We start from the raw sequence: 13,482 nt of genomic DNA, 5'->3' as shown, positions 1-13,482 counted from the left end.
GCCGGAACATTGACTTCAGCTTCAAAATCACTCCACCCCAACTCTAATCTCATGCCCAGCCCTCCCACTCACTTCCCTGATCTGACCTAACCTGCTCATCTTCCTACTCATCTATCCACTCCACCCTTTCCACAGGCTAATCACAATACCCCCTACCTGCATCCACCTATCTCCATCTCTCCTACCCTTACCCCAGCTCCATCCCCTCCCTCTATTTATTTCTGAGCTGCCCTCCCCCTCCCCAATCCTGATGAAGAGTTTCGGCCTGAAGTGTTGACTTTCCTGTTCCTTGGCTGCTGTCTGACTGCTGTGTTTTTCCAGCCTCACACCTATAGACTCTGCCAGCTAGTAATATATTCCAGGGTCTCACAACTTCCTGGGAAAAGAACGCCTGACATCCAATCTATTCTGATGAATACACATTTAAACTAATGTCCCTGCCCTCCACAACCTATTATTTTAGAACTATCAATCAGCAGAAACTTTAACCAACTCTTCAAATATTTTGTAGATCTCTATCAGGTTCCCTGTTAAGACACTTCCTGCCCTGCAACAAATACGGCAAGATCATTGAGCCCTCATATCAACATGTTGTACTTTGATTTGCACAGATTGACACCTTTGAACTCCGAACAACTAAACGCAAACAAAATATACCACTGGAAATCTGGAAAAATATTTGACTTTAATATATTATTGTGTGTTATTCTATTTCAGGCACATGTTGCAAATCTGAAGATCATTAAAGCACTAGAAAAACAAAAAGAAGAATTGGAAGATGAAAATATCAGATTATTTGTTTCAGCCAAACAACAAATGTTAAAACTTAGGAAAAAACGACAAACAGAAATAGACAAGTAAGCAATGTACTATTTCTCAGAAGTGCACAAATGATTTGTTGAATTGTTAAAAGATATCTGTGGGCTAGACAGTTTCACTAGTGTACTTCAGGCAATGAAGTTTGTCATCCTCACCTGGTCTGGCCTATACATGAGTCCAGAGTCACAGCAATGTGGGTTAACTCTTAACTGCCCTCTGAAATAGCCTAGCAAGCCACTCAGTTATATCTATCATGACAAAGTCCCAACAAAGAAATTAAACCAGACAACCACTTGGGATTGATGGACGCAGCGTAAAAGACTATGGCAGAAACAGCCCGATCAACCCTGCAAAGTTCTCCTTATTAACATCCAGGGAGTAGTGGCAAAATTTGGAGAGCTGTCTCACAGACTAGTTGAGCAAAAGCCGGATATAGTCATACTCATGGAATCATACCTTACAGACAATGTCGCAAGCATCACTATCATCATCCCTGGATATGTCTTTTCCCACTGGCAGGACAGACCCAGTAGATGTAGCGGCACAATAGTATACGCCCAGGAGAGAGTTGCCCTGGGAGTACTCAACATTTACCTGGGACCTTATGGCATCAGGTTAATCATGGGCAAAGAAACCTTCTGCTGATTACCACAAACCATTCTCCCTTGGCTGATCAATCAGTGCTCCTCCGTGTTAAATAACACTTAGAGAAAACAATGAGGGTGACAAGGGTGCAAAGGTTTATTAAATTCACATTTTAGATTTCTTTTCAGCATTGCCCTTGGACCTGTGCAACGTTCCATCGTTGGCTGGTTCGCTCCTTCCTTGTAAGGAAAAGGGTCTGAACTATAATGGAAAGTGTTGATGTTTTCACCATTAAATCTCACTGTTCTTCTTTATGTAAAGAATGGAATTGAATGGTACATCTTTTTAGAAAAGGCAAAGTTGTTAAACATAATATTAACTAAATGTCATCAGAAATCATCTGCTAGAAGTTTCACAGGAATGCCAAGATCCAATGGCACCAATCAAAATCAGACACAAGGTAACTTTTTAAAAAAAAATGTGGGCCAAAAACAGAAGTTGTTGGAAAAGCTCAGCAGGCCAGGCAGCATCTATGAAGAAAAAAAGTCAGAGTTCATGCTTTGGGCCTGGTGACCCTTCCTCAGAACTGATGGTAGCTGGGAAAATGTTGATTTATATGCAGAAAATAGGGAGGGGTGTGGGTTAACGACAAAACAATAGGATAAAGGACAGAGCCTGAGGAGAGAGAGAAGAGAAGGTGGATAGACAAAGAAGTTGATAACAATCTGGTGAGGAGGGTGAGTAGTTAATGGGGACTGTTAGTGACTAACAATAGGTAGTGTGAGAGATAATGGGAACTGCAGATGCTGGAGAATTCCAAGATAATAAAATGTGAGGCTGGATGAACACAGCAGGCCAAGCAGCATCTCAGGAGCACATGTGCTCCTGAGATGCTGCTTGGCCTGCTGTGTTCATCCAGCCTCACATTTTATTATCTTATAACAGGTAGTGTGTTTTGGCAGGCTGTGTGATAACAAGGCCTGGTGTGTAGGGTAGGGGGCTGGGACATGGGAGTGTTTAAGCCCTAAGATTATTGAACTTGATATTGAGTCCAGAGGGATGCAGGGTCCCCAAATGGAAAACGAGCCATTGTTCTTCCAGCTTGCGTTGAGCTTTGCTGGAACACTGCAGCAAGCCAGAGACAGAGATGTTGGCTAGGGAACAGGGTGGTGTGTTAAAGTGGCAGGCAACTGGAAGCTCAAGGTCTTTTTAGTGAGCAGACCGTAGATGTTTTGCAAAGCAGTCTACGCTTCATTTGCCCAGTGTAGAGGAGACTGCAATGTGAGCAGTGAGTGCAGTAGACTAGATTCTGGGAAGTGCAGGTGAAATGTTGTTTCACCTGAAAGGTACGTTTGGGCCCTTAGGAGGGAGGAGGTAAATGGGCAGGTGTTGCACCTTCGCTGGTTGCAGGAACAGTGGACTGTTGTCGATAGGGCCGTCAACCAGGTCCAAATCATCTCCCGCACATCTGCCCTCACCCCCTCTCTTCCCTTCCGCAACGGCGACTGGGTTCCCCTTGTCCTTACCTACCATCCCACCAGCATCCACATCCAGAAGATCATCTGATGCCATTTCAGCCACCTGTATTGAGATGCCACCACCAGACACATATTCCCCTCCCCTCCCTTTTCCGCCTTCCTCAGGGACTGTTCCCTCTGGGACACCCTGGTCTACTCTTCCTTCTACAACAACACCCCCGCCCACAGCCCCATGGCATTTTCCCCTACAAGTGGCAAAGGTGCAACACCTGCCCATGTTTCTGATTTACAGCATCTGCAGCTCTTTTGGTTTTTAAAGATGTGGACCTTGGAAAACAATTATTTCAGAGATTTTTGAGTTAACAAAGCCCCACCAATGAAGTAAGTAATCTCCTGCCTCATTCATTTGAACAATAGGAAATTTACCTGCTGCTTGAGGTGTAGCATTGTCAGTTGTGACAAACATAAGTAATTAAGAATGACAGGAAGGGGTGCGAGAGAGTGATTAATAAAGTATGCAGTATCCTGGCCATTATCAGTAGGGCATAAAGTACAAGAGCAAGGAGGTTATGTCAAACTTGTATAAGACAGTAATAAAAACAAAGTTGCTACAAAAGCTCAGCAGATCGGGCAGCATCTGTGGAGGAGAAAATAGAATTAACGTTTCAAGTCCGGTGATCCTTCCTCAGAACTGATGTATAAGACAGTAACTAGTTCAACCTCAGCTGGATAATCGCACCCAAAACAGATTTTAGGAACAATGAAAAGGCAATAGTGAATATACAGCAAAGATTTGCTAGCATGGTCATAGGGATGAGGAACTTCAGTTATGAAGATGGATTGGAAAAGTTAGGACTACTTTTCTTGTTTAGAAGGCTGAGCGGAGATCTGATAGAGGTATTCAAAATCGTGAGGATAATGGAAACCAAGAAGGTATTTTAACTAATTGGCAAAAAAGCAAGGGCAAAACATGAACAAAACTTCTTCACACGAGTGGTTAAGGTATGGCATATAAAGCCTCAGAATTCTTATTTATTTGTAAACAAGATGTAAACGCCACTGACTAGGTCAGCATTCATTGCCAGTCCTTAATTTCCAGTAAGGTGGTGGTGATAAGCTGTCTTATTGAACCACTGCAACCATGGGAAATAGGTATACTCACAGTGCAATAAGCAAAGGCATTCCAGGACATTTATCCCAAGACATGAAGGAATGGTGATATAGTTTGAAGATGGAATCACTTAGGGCTTGATGAGGAACTTGCACATGGTGGTGTTCTTGTTTGTCTGCTGCCCTTGTCTTTCTAAATGGTAGAAAGTCGGGTTTAGAAGGTGCTGTCCAAGGAGTATGGGTGAGTTGCTGCAGTGCACCTTGTGGATGGTACACACTGTGTACCATCTGATTTTTCTTTCCTCTGTGGATGCGGTGCCAAACAAGCAGGCTGCTTTGTCCTAGATGGTATAGAGTGTCTTTGTAGCATTCATCCAGGCAGGTCTTGTTGTCTATAAGCAAAAACTACTTCAATATCTGAGTCATTGCCAATGGTACTGAACATAGTACAATCATCAGCAAACATCCACACTTCTGATCTTGTGATGGAACAAAGGACCCTGATAAAGCAACCAAAGATAGTTGGACTTAGGACCTGGGCTTTGTCTCTGAGGAATTCCTGCAGTGATGTTCCAGGACTGAGATGGAGTGTAGTGGAAGCAGGTTAAATCGGGCAGTCAAATTCATAAGACTGCTATTTGAAAATGAACAATGAGTAGAACTATGGAGAAAAGGCAAGAGAATGATACTGAGTGAAATGATCTTTTGGAGAGCTTGTTGCAGACACATTGACCCAACTAGCTTTCTCCTGCACCATAACAAGTCTGTTATTGGTTTTTCTGATGTAAAGTCACCCTACATGCATTGGACATTCAATGTCTTGAATTATCCCACTAGTAAGATCATTAATTTGTCTACCTGTCTTATCTCCGTATTCACAATTTCTGTTCAATGTAAGTAAATCATTACTTAATAAAATTTAATTACGACCATGAAAATGGTGGCTCACGCATAATCATGGTCTATGCTGTATTTATTAACTAGGTACTAAAAATGATTCATTTCTGCCAAAATGGAATGATATTGTGTCTATTAGTACTTATCTGATTATTCCAGGGAGAAAGAGAATCATAGAAAACTGATGGTAAAGCTAATAAGTGAACAGATGAAAGAGGTAGTGCAGGATGAAACAGCCCGCATTGCCAAGGCTGCAGAAGAAATGGAAGCTAAAAGACAGATGGAAATTAAGCAAAAGGAGGAAAAAACAATGGCAGATTTGACGGCAATTGAAGAATATAGACTTATGATGGTAACCTGCTGGTATCATTTTTTACATATTTTATATTTTTCCTATATGTGACATGTCACCCGTTTCATTTTGGAGTTTTGACATAATGATAGGGGCCAATACTGAATCTAGGCTAAAAAAGGCAGCAGCAGTTGGCCATCTGCTATGTACCAAATCCATGCTGACTTTAAGTTAGAGACTATATTTATCTGAGCAGCACCATTAGGGGAAAGCACTTCCTGCATATTAATGACCACGACATCCCAGGCAGTTTTTGCATTAAAGTTGATAAACATTGAACAAAGGAAAGAAAAATCAACACATTTCTGGTTTCCTTCAGTTTCTGCTTGTACCAGTCATTGTTCCCTCCTGGTCATTATGTTACTCTATATCACACCTCTGCTCCCCCAAACTCCCTATCAGATCTATTTGACACAATACCTCAAACACCAGCAATTCGCCCACTACCCACTCCCTCCTGCTCTCTACCACAGACCTTTGACTCTCTCTCTCTCTTTCCCTCCATTCCACTTACCACCTGCTTCCTATGGTCCGTCCCCATTTGCTTTTAACTGCATCCTCTCCTGGTGGTCCTTGCAGCTCTTGGGGGAGGTGATGGCCATGTGGTATCATCACTGGATTGTTAATGCAGAGACCCAGGTAATGTTCTAACTCTATTCATGCCAAAATATTACCTCTAACACCAAGGTCTCTTGTCTTATGATGTAACCTTCTGAGAGGTACCTGGTGGAATACCTTCTAGAAATCCAATTAGAACCCATCTACTAGTTCCCCTGTATCCACTCTGCTTGAAATTTCCTTGAAAAACTAGCAAATTAGTCAGATACAGTTTTCCTTTCATGCAGCTGTGCTGCTTGACTCTGCTTGATTAGGTTATGATTTTCCAACTGTCGGGTTATTACTTCCTTCATAATTGATTCCAGTACTTTTCCAACAATAGATATTAGTTAATCAGCCTATAGCTACCCACTTTTTGCCTCTTTGCCTTTTTGAATAGGAGTGTCTCTTTTCCTTTCCTCTGGGACTTCTCCAGAATTCAACGTTTTTGGGAAAATTACAACCAATACATCCATAATCTCTGTTGTTATCTCCTTTAGGATCTGAGGATGCATGCCATCAGGGCCAGGAAAACTTTTAGTCCCATTAGTCTGTCTAGTACTACTTCTGTAATGCTGGTCATGGTACTTAGTTCCTCACCCTTATTCTTTCATATTAATGGAATGTCAGAGTATCTTCCACTATGAAGACTGAAGCGGATTATCTGTTTAACTCTTCTACCATTTCCGTGTTCCCCATAACTATCTCCTCACATTCATTTTCTAAAGGGCTGACATTTACTTTTGCCTCTTGTCTTCCTTTTATGTATTTGAAGAAGCTGTTATTGTCAGGTTTTTTTATATTCCACATTAGTTTTGTCCTCATACTTTATTTTTTCTCTATCTTCTTAGTCCTCCTTTGCTGGATTCTGAATTTATTCTATTAATCATCCTCCAGCTCCTTTTGATACTTCACCCTCAGCTTGCTCCCAAATCTCTTCAGCACTCCCTTTGCTGTCTCTTTTGCCTCCCATTAAATTTTTGGAAACAGAGGGAGTTTGGTAAGTGAGCTAGCAGTAAAGGGAGTGAGGAGGGACTCTAGGTGTTAAACAGAGGAAAGTGGCTGAATGCCAGGGAACAGCTAAGAGTCCTGGGAGAAGTGAATGAATGGAGGGTGATTGTGAGACAGTAGTGAGAGATGTATGAGGAAGCAAGAGAGCAGCAAAGGAGTAGGCAGCAACAAGGAGCTGAGGTTTTGCAAAGCAAATTGCTGTTGTGCATATGCCCCAGCTACAAATAGTCAAAGAATCCACTAACTGCAAGCAGCTGGAGTAAGGTGTAACTTGCCAATTTTCTTTTCCTCTACAAAAGTGACAGGAGTCACTGAGAATAAAATTAGGCATGTATATATTAGATGGTCAATACGGTTCTAAAACATCATTGCTAAAGTTCAGTTTTATGTCAGTAGACAATAAAACTTAGGTGATTTTTTGTGGTATCCTATTTGGCCACAGAAAATGGGTAGTGTGTATCTGAAGAATAAATAGAAATGTGGAACAGAAGAATATTCGTTCTCCATAAGGAATATTGAAATATAAAAGGACCAGAAAAAATGGTTTTCCCTGATTGTTGATTTCAAGAAGCAAATGCACATCTCATTAACTGTTGACTTCTTCTCCAAATACCTGTCCAACTTCCATTGTAATAATTATTAATGCTATTTGCATTAATCGCTCTCCTGTGCATTTAATTCCAAACATTAATTACTCTGAACCATGCATTCACCTTCCCTCAGCTTAATTCTGTGACTTTCATTGTTATTTTTTGGTTCAAGAAACAATTTCTGAGAATTCTAAGAGAGTTCCTCATTCTTTACTGAATCATTATTTCTCCTCACATTTGCCACTTGTTTGTATTTATAGCAGTTTCAGCTTGAGGCTAAATAAAAGAAAGATAAATAATTGTCTTTAACTTCAAAATGTTTATTGAGATGTTTTCCATGATATACTAAATTAACCACATAGGTATTCATTCTTTTATAAATATTGCAAGAATATTTTCTGTAATTTGAAAATTGCATGTAAATTTCGAGTAAAGTAGAAACGAAAGCAGGGCACATTGAATTTTTTTCAATATATCTTAGTAAAAGCAATAGTTAAACAAATTTGTGATGTTAGAAATCTACTTTGGTGTAGAATAATGAATTAGATAATGTACATTTAGATTAAAAAGCGTGAAGAGAAGGAAAAGGAAGAAAAAATACAAGCAAAAGCAGCTCTTCATGCCAGGATTGAAGCAGATCATTTAAACCATGAACAAGAAAAGAAAAAGAAGCTAAAAGCCCGAGAAGAGGGTGGGCGTGTACAATCCTTCCTTGTTGAACAAATGGTAAACATTACTCTCATGAAATTTTTAATTTGTTTTTCTTCTGCTTTTGAAGTAGAATTCATTTTGAGGTACAGTTCTATCAGAGTTAATAGCACTGTATTTTTTTTACACCTTTGAACGTGGATAATGAAAAACAGCAGCCAAGGCTAAAAGTTTTCCATTTGTTTATTATATAGTGCTTTCACCAGTGTCGTAAGTTCAGTCAGCAGGAAAATAATGGATAAAATATGCCTACAAGGCATTGTTTTATTGTAACATAGCAACTTTAATTAAAATATTAAAAAATGAACGCGTAGCACAGCAAAATTATGTTGACTAATAATTGGTAGTATATGTGGAAACTTTTATCTGTTTGCAGTGTGAACAGGTTTGAATGCTGTTTCTCATTGACACCTAGAGGAGACCCTTAACAAATGGCCAGCATGGGCCATGTAGAGTTTAAAACCTTAAAACTCAGACTTCCCATCCATAACCATCTCCAGCTCATCTACTTTGGTTTTGGCTGAAGACAAGTTGGTAACTAACTCACCCTAGAAGCAAGTTACAGAGATGCACTTTACGACCTTGGTGCAGGATAGAGGCAGTGAAGTGATCAAGTTAACACAATCACTCCACAGTCCTTGAAATGGATCATTCATGCAGCTTTATTTTTATTTATCTTTATTAATTATATAACTAAAGGAAAAGTGCTAAGGATAAGTATGGGTAATGCATTCATGTAAAATCTTAAAAAGCTTGATTTTTCTATCCTCGTTTCCAGGCGGAAAAAAAAGCAAAGGCTTTACGTGATCGTGCTGCTGAACTAGAGTACAAACAAAAAAGCTTAGCTCTAATTGAAATGGAAAAGAAAGAATTTGAAGAGTATGCACAACAAATTATAGTTGCAGCCACTAAAAAAGGCCGAAATGTTTATCCACTTCTTAAGGCTGCTCACCAAGGCATTGGTGGTGGACGTGGTCCTGTGTTAATTGAAGAAGGTGGGATAAGACCTAGTTACCAGGTCAAGGACACCTCCGGAGTTCAACTTCCAAATTATAAACGCAGTACAACTGAGGAAATTAAACATTTATATGATAGATGTGATTTTCAAAAATCCAAGAAATCACTAGGTTTTACATGGTAAAAGCTTTGGAAATTTTTGATGTATATATTGATTTTCATTATTACAAATATTTGCATTAATGAAAACTACTGTGAATCTTTCTGTATGACCATCTGCACATGGGCAACCATATATTGTTCCAGATTTAATATAATTATTCTCTTTCATGCACTTGAAACTAACAACTTTTGTGTAACCATTCCAGTAATATGTTTGAGAGACTTCAGCAAAGTATGAAACAATCATTGAAAGATAATGGCAAATTCAAAGGAATAAACAAACTCAATGTGAAACATTTATCAGCATCGGTACAAATAAATTTAGGACTATAATAAAATAAAGCAGAAGAATATATGCAATTTGAATGGAAAAATAATTTAGATGAGCAAAATTATAATCTCAATCATAATTCCTATACTGTACATTAGTTTTAGAGCTAATAATGATATTGTTATCATTTTTAATGTTGGCGTTATTAATAATAAAATAAGTAATTCAAAGCAAAATCAGAACACATCAAAAGAACTCTACCACTTTTTTTTAAAAGAAAAGTCAGATTTCAACTTTTGTATACAAGAAACAAGCAGGAGAGAGACCAGTTGCACGACAACACACAAATGGGTCCTTTCTGGAAAACTGCAGTTTGACAGCAGATTTTCTACAGTTTTGTTGACTGGGTAAAGATATCAAAAGTAAACTCAAGCTAGTTCAGATAAATTAATTTTCAACTGACAGCAAGTGAGATAGAAAATGTAGGCTGAGAAATAAATTCAATCAATTTGCCATAAAAGCTTTCTATGTGGGTTTAAAAGGGTTGATACTGAGTGCCCTGAGGTTTTCTTCTGTAGAGTGAAGGAATCAACAAGAGGGATAAGTTGACCTGAGTTAATTCTCAGTCTATCTGCAATCCACAACAATATTTTAAAGAGTAAACATTGCTCAATTTCTAGTGCCAATGAAATCCCATGATTTATGGATAGATTTAGAACAGATGAATATTTGGCTGCAAGAACAGATCAGTGGCTAACAATTCTATGGTGAGTAATTCATCACTGAATCCTCAGTGCATGCCTACAATCTACAAGGCACAAGTCAGAAGAGTAATGGAATTCTTTCCACTGTCTAGAGGATTGAAAGCTCCAACAACACTCAAAGAGCTTAACACAATCCAGCTAAAACAGCCTGCTTGATTGGCAGTCAATAGACCACGTTGATCATTCACTCCCTCCACTACAGAGGCACCATCTACAGGATATATTACTTGTTGGAGTTTGACAAGATTTGTGAAATGTCTCCTGTTCATTGGAGCTTGGGATATCCACTCAGGGTTGGAAAGAAACTTTATAGGACGGGGCAGATTCAGTCAACATGGCCCATGTAATTACAATTCAAGAGGCTCTATATAGTCAAAAGGGAGGAGTTTGGCACCCAATTAAATAGTACCTTACCTCTGTTTTATTACCTGAGCCACATGCAAACTGGCCTAGGGCAAAAAATGTGTTATTCAATAAATTGTGCAGTTGTGGAACATTTTTGATTGTGGGGCATTGGCAACATTCCTAGGGAACATTGGATGTACCGTTGGGACAGTCTAACGTGAACTGTGTTGGGGGCCAGTGTTCTAGTAAACTTCAAAACCAAGGAAGAAAACTGACCAAATGTTTGGACTGCAGGCTGACAAATCCCTGATCAACTTCATCCCAGGGTCTTAAAATAAGTGGCTGTTGAGAGAGCTGATGCATTGGTTTTACTTTTTCAAAATTCCCCAGATTTAGGGAGGGTTCCATTAGATTAGAAAATAGTGAAAATACTTTGTTTATTCAAAAAGGGAGACAGTTAGAAACTACAGGCTTGTTAACATCTGTCATTGGGAAGATGTTAGAAACTATCATTAGAGATATTATAGCTGGGCAAATAAAGGAAATCAAACAACATCAAAATGATTTTGTGAAAGCAAGTCACGTTTAACCAATTTATTAGAATTCTTTGAAGTCAATGTTGCTGTACATAAAGGGAAATGGTAGATTACTGTACTGCAAGCTGTACTTGGTGCCACATTAAAAAGATCATTGTGAAAAATAAAAACTCATTGTATAAGGATAATATATTTACATGAATGGAAAATTGGCTGGCTAACAGGAAACAGCAGGCAAAAATGTACCATTTACTGGTTGTGTGGCATAGGGATCAATGTGGAAGCTTCAACTTTTTACGATTTATATGAATATCTTAGATGAAAGGACTGAAATTTTGGTAGCTAATTTGGCTTTTGATATGACGATAAGTAAATTCTGAAGAAGATGTAAGAAGGCTACAAGGGAATATAGCTGTGTTAAGTGACAAGACAAGGCAAGTATAATCTAGGAAAATATGAAATTGCCCATTTTGGTAGAAGAATAAAAAAGCAGTTTTTCTTAAAAAGGTGAGAGATTGTAGAGCTCCAAGTTGCATGGGATCCAGGTGTCCCAGTCCATGAATTTCAAAAAGTTAGTATAGAGCTACAGAAAGATAATAGAATTATTACTGTTCAGTGTGATCGGTATTGAATCCAGACGTAGGGAGGGTAGGCCTCAGTTAAAAGGACAGTGTTGAGAGCAGATGTGGAATACTGTGTACAGTATTGGTTCCTTTATTTGAGGACGGGTGTAAACGGAGTTAAAAGCAGCTCAGAGGTTTGTTACAAATAGGCAGGTTGACTTATGAGGAAAATCTGGATAGGCAGCACATGAATCTGCTGGAGTTTAAAGGAGCAAGAACCAACTTGATTGAAACATGTAGATCCCGAGAGGTTTTGACGGAGTAACTGTGAAAATGATACTCCCTTTGTGTGGGAGAACTTAGAACTAGAGGTTAAAGTTTTTGAGAACATTTGTGGCTCAGGTCGTGAATGAGGTTGTAGACATGCTTGCCGAGCTGGTGGGTTTGGTTGCCAACATTTTGTCACCCTACTAGGTAACATCGTCAGTGCACCTCCAGTGAAGCGTTGGCGTTCTGTCCCACTTGTTATTTATATGCCTTGGTTTGCTGGGGTGGTATTACTCCCGGTTTTGTTTCTCAGTGGTTTGTACACACGGTCTGATTCAAAGTGTTTGTTGATCGAGTTTCGGTTGGAATACGAGGCATCCAACAATTCCCTGGTGTATCTCCCATACTGACCAAATCCTCAATGACACTAGCAGCCACCCCATGGTCACAAATGGAGCTGCATCAGGACACTATTTCAATTGAGCCACAACACATTGCAGCAACCCGGAACTATGCAAAGCAGAACAGGAACGCATGTATTTAGTCTTCGAGAGAACTGGATATCAGAAAAGTACAATCTGCCATTACCTCCAAGACAGACCACAACAAGAAGACACAGCACGACCAAACTCACTAATCACCCTACCATACATCAAGGACATTTCAATGATGACAAGACTACTCAGATCCCTCAGTATCAGAGTAGCCTATAAATCAACTATGACAGCTACTGATGAACATAAAGGATCCCATACTCAAAATAAGCAGAACTTGGGTAATATACAAAATACCAAGCAAGGACCATGAGAAACACTACATAGGCCAAACTGGAAGAAAATCAACAATATGGATACATGAACACTAACTAGCCACAATCAATTCTCACTTGTATCACTATGCACAGACAATGAAGGACACAAATTTGACTGGGACAGTTCAGATAATCGCACAAGCTAAACAGAGACACACAGGAAATTCCTAAAGGCCTGGTATTCCTCCTGGAACTCCATCAGCGAACGTACTGTGTACAAATCACTGGGAAACAAAGCCAGAAGTAATACTAAACACACCAGCAAACCAAGACATATAAATAACAAGCCGGACAGAACACCAACAATTCATCGGATGGTGCACTGACGACGTTATCCAGCAGGGTGACAAAATGTTGGCAACCAAACCCACTGGCTCGGCAACAAAGTGTGGAGCTGGATGAACACGGCAGGCCAAGCAGCATCTCAGGATGTGTTCATCCAGCTCCACGCTTTGTTATCTTGGATTCTACAGCATCTGCAGTTCCCATTACCATTGGCTCGGCAAGTGTGTCTACAACCTAGAACTAGAGTTTCAGATTTTAAAAGTAAAGGGTTGTCCATTTAAGACGTGATTTCTTTTCTCACACTGTGTTGAGTGTCTTTTGAACTCTTCTTCAAAAGGTAGTGGAAGCAGAGTCTTTCAATATTTGTAATACAG

At 39.5% G+C, this 13,482-nt stretch overlaps 1 protein-coding gene across 1 annotated transcript in view; it reads left to right on the top strand.

Moving 5' to 3' along the window:
* Nucleotides 1-9,723, top strand: part of cfap210 (cilia and flagella associated protein 210) — a 42,740-nt gene extending 33,017 nt beyond the window's left edge. Inside the window, exons 7-10 of the mRNA XM_059647243.1 lie at nt 718-857; nt 5,049-5,241; nt 8,001-8,165; nt 8,926-9,723. Coding sequence (XP_059503226.1) covers nt 718-857; nt 5,049-5,241; nt 8,001-8,165; nt 8,926-9,288 — 861 coding nt within the window. The 3' untranslated portion in view covers nt 9,289-9,723. The remainder of the gene's footprint in view (nt 1-717; nt 858-5,048; nt 5,242-8,000; nt 8,166-8,925) is intronic.
* The last annotated feature ends 3,759 nt before the right edge of the window (nt 9,724-13,482 follow it).

Source organism: Stegostoma tigrinum, chromosome 7 (genome assembly GCF_030684315.1).
Source record: "Stegostoma tigrinum isolate sSteTig4 chromosome 7, sSteTig4.hap1, whole genome shotgun sequence".
NCBI classification, from domain to species: Eukaryota; Metazoa; Chordata; class Chondrichthyes; order Orectolobiformes; family Stegostomatidae; genus Stegostoma; species Stegostoma tigrinum.
Note: the sequence above shows the minus strand (reverse complement) of the source record. Positions and strands in the feature narration are given on the sequence as shown.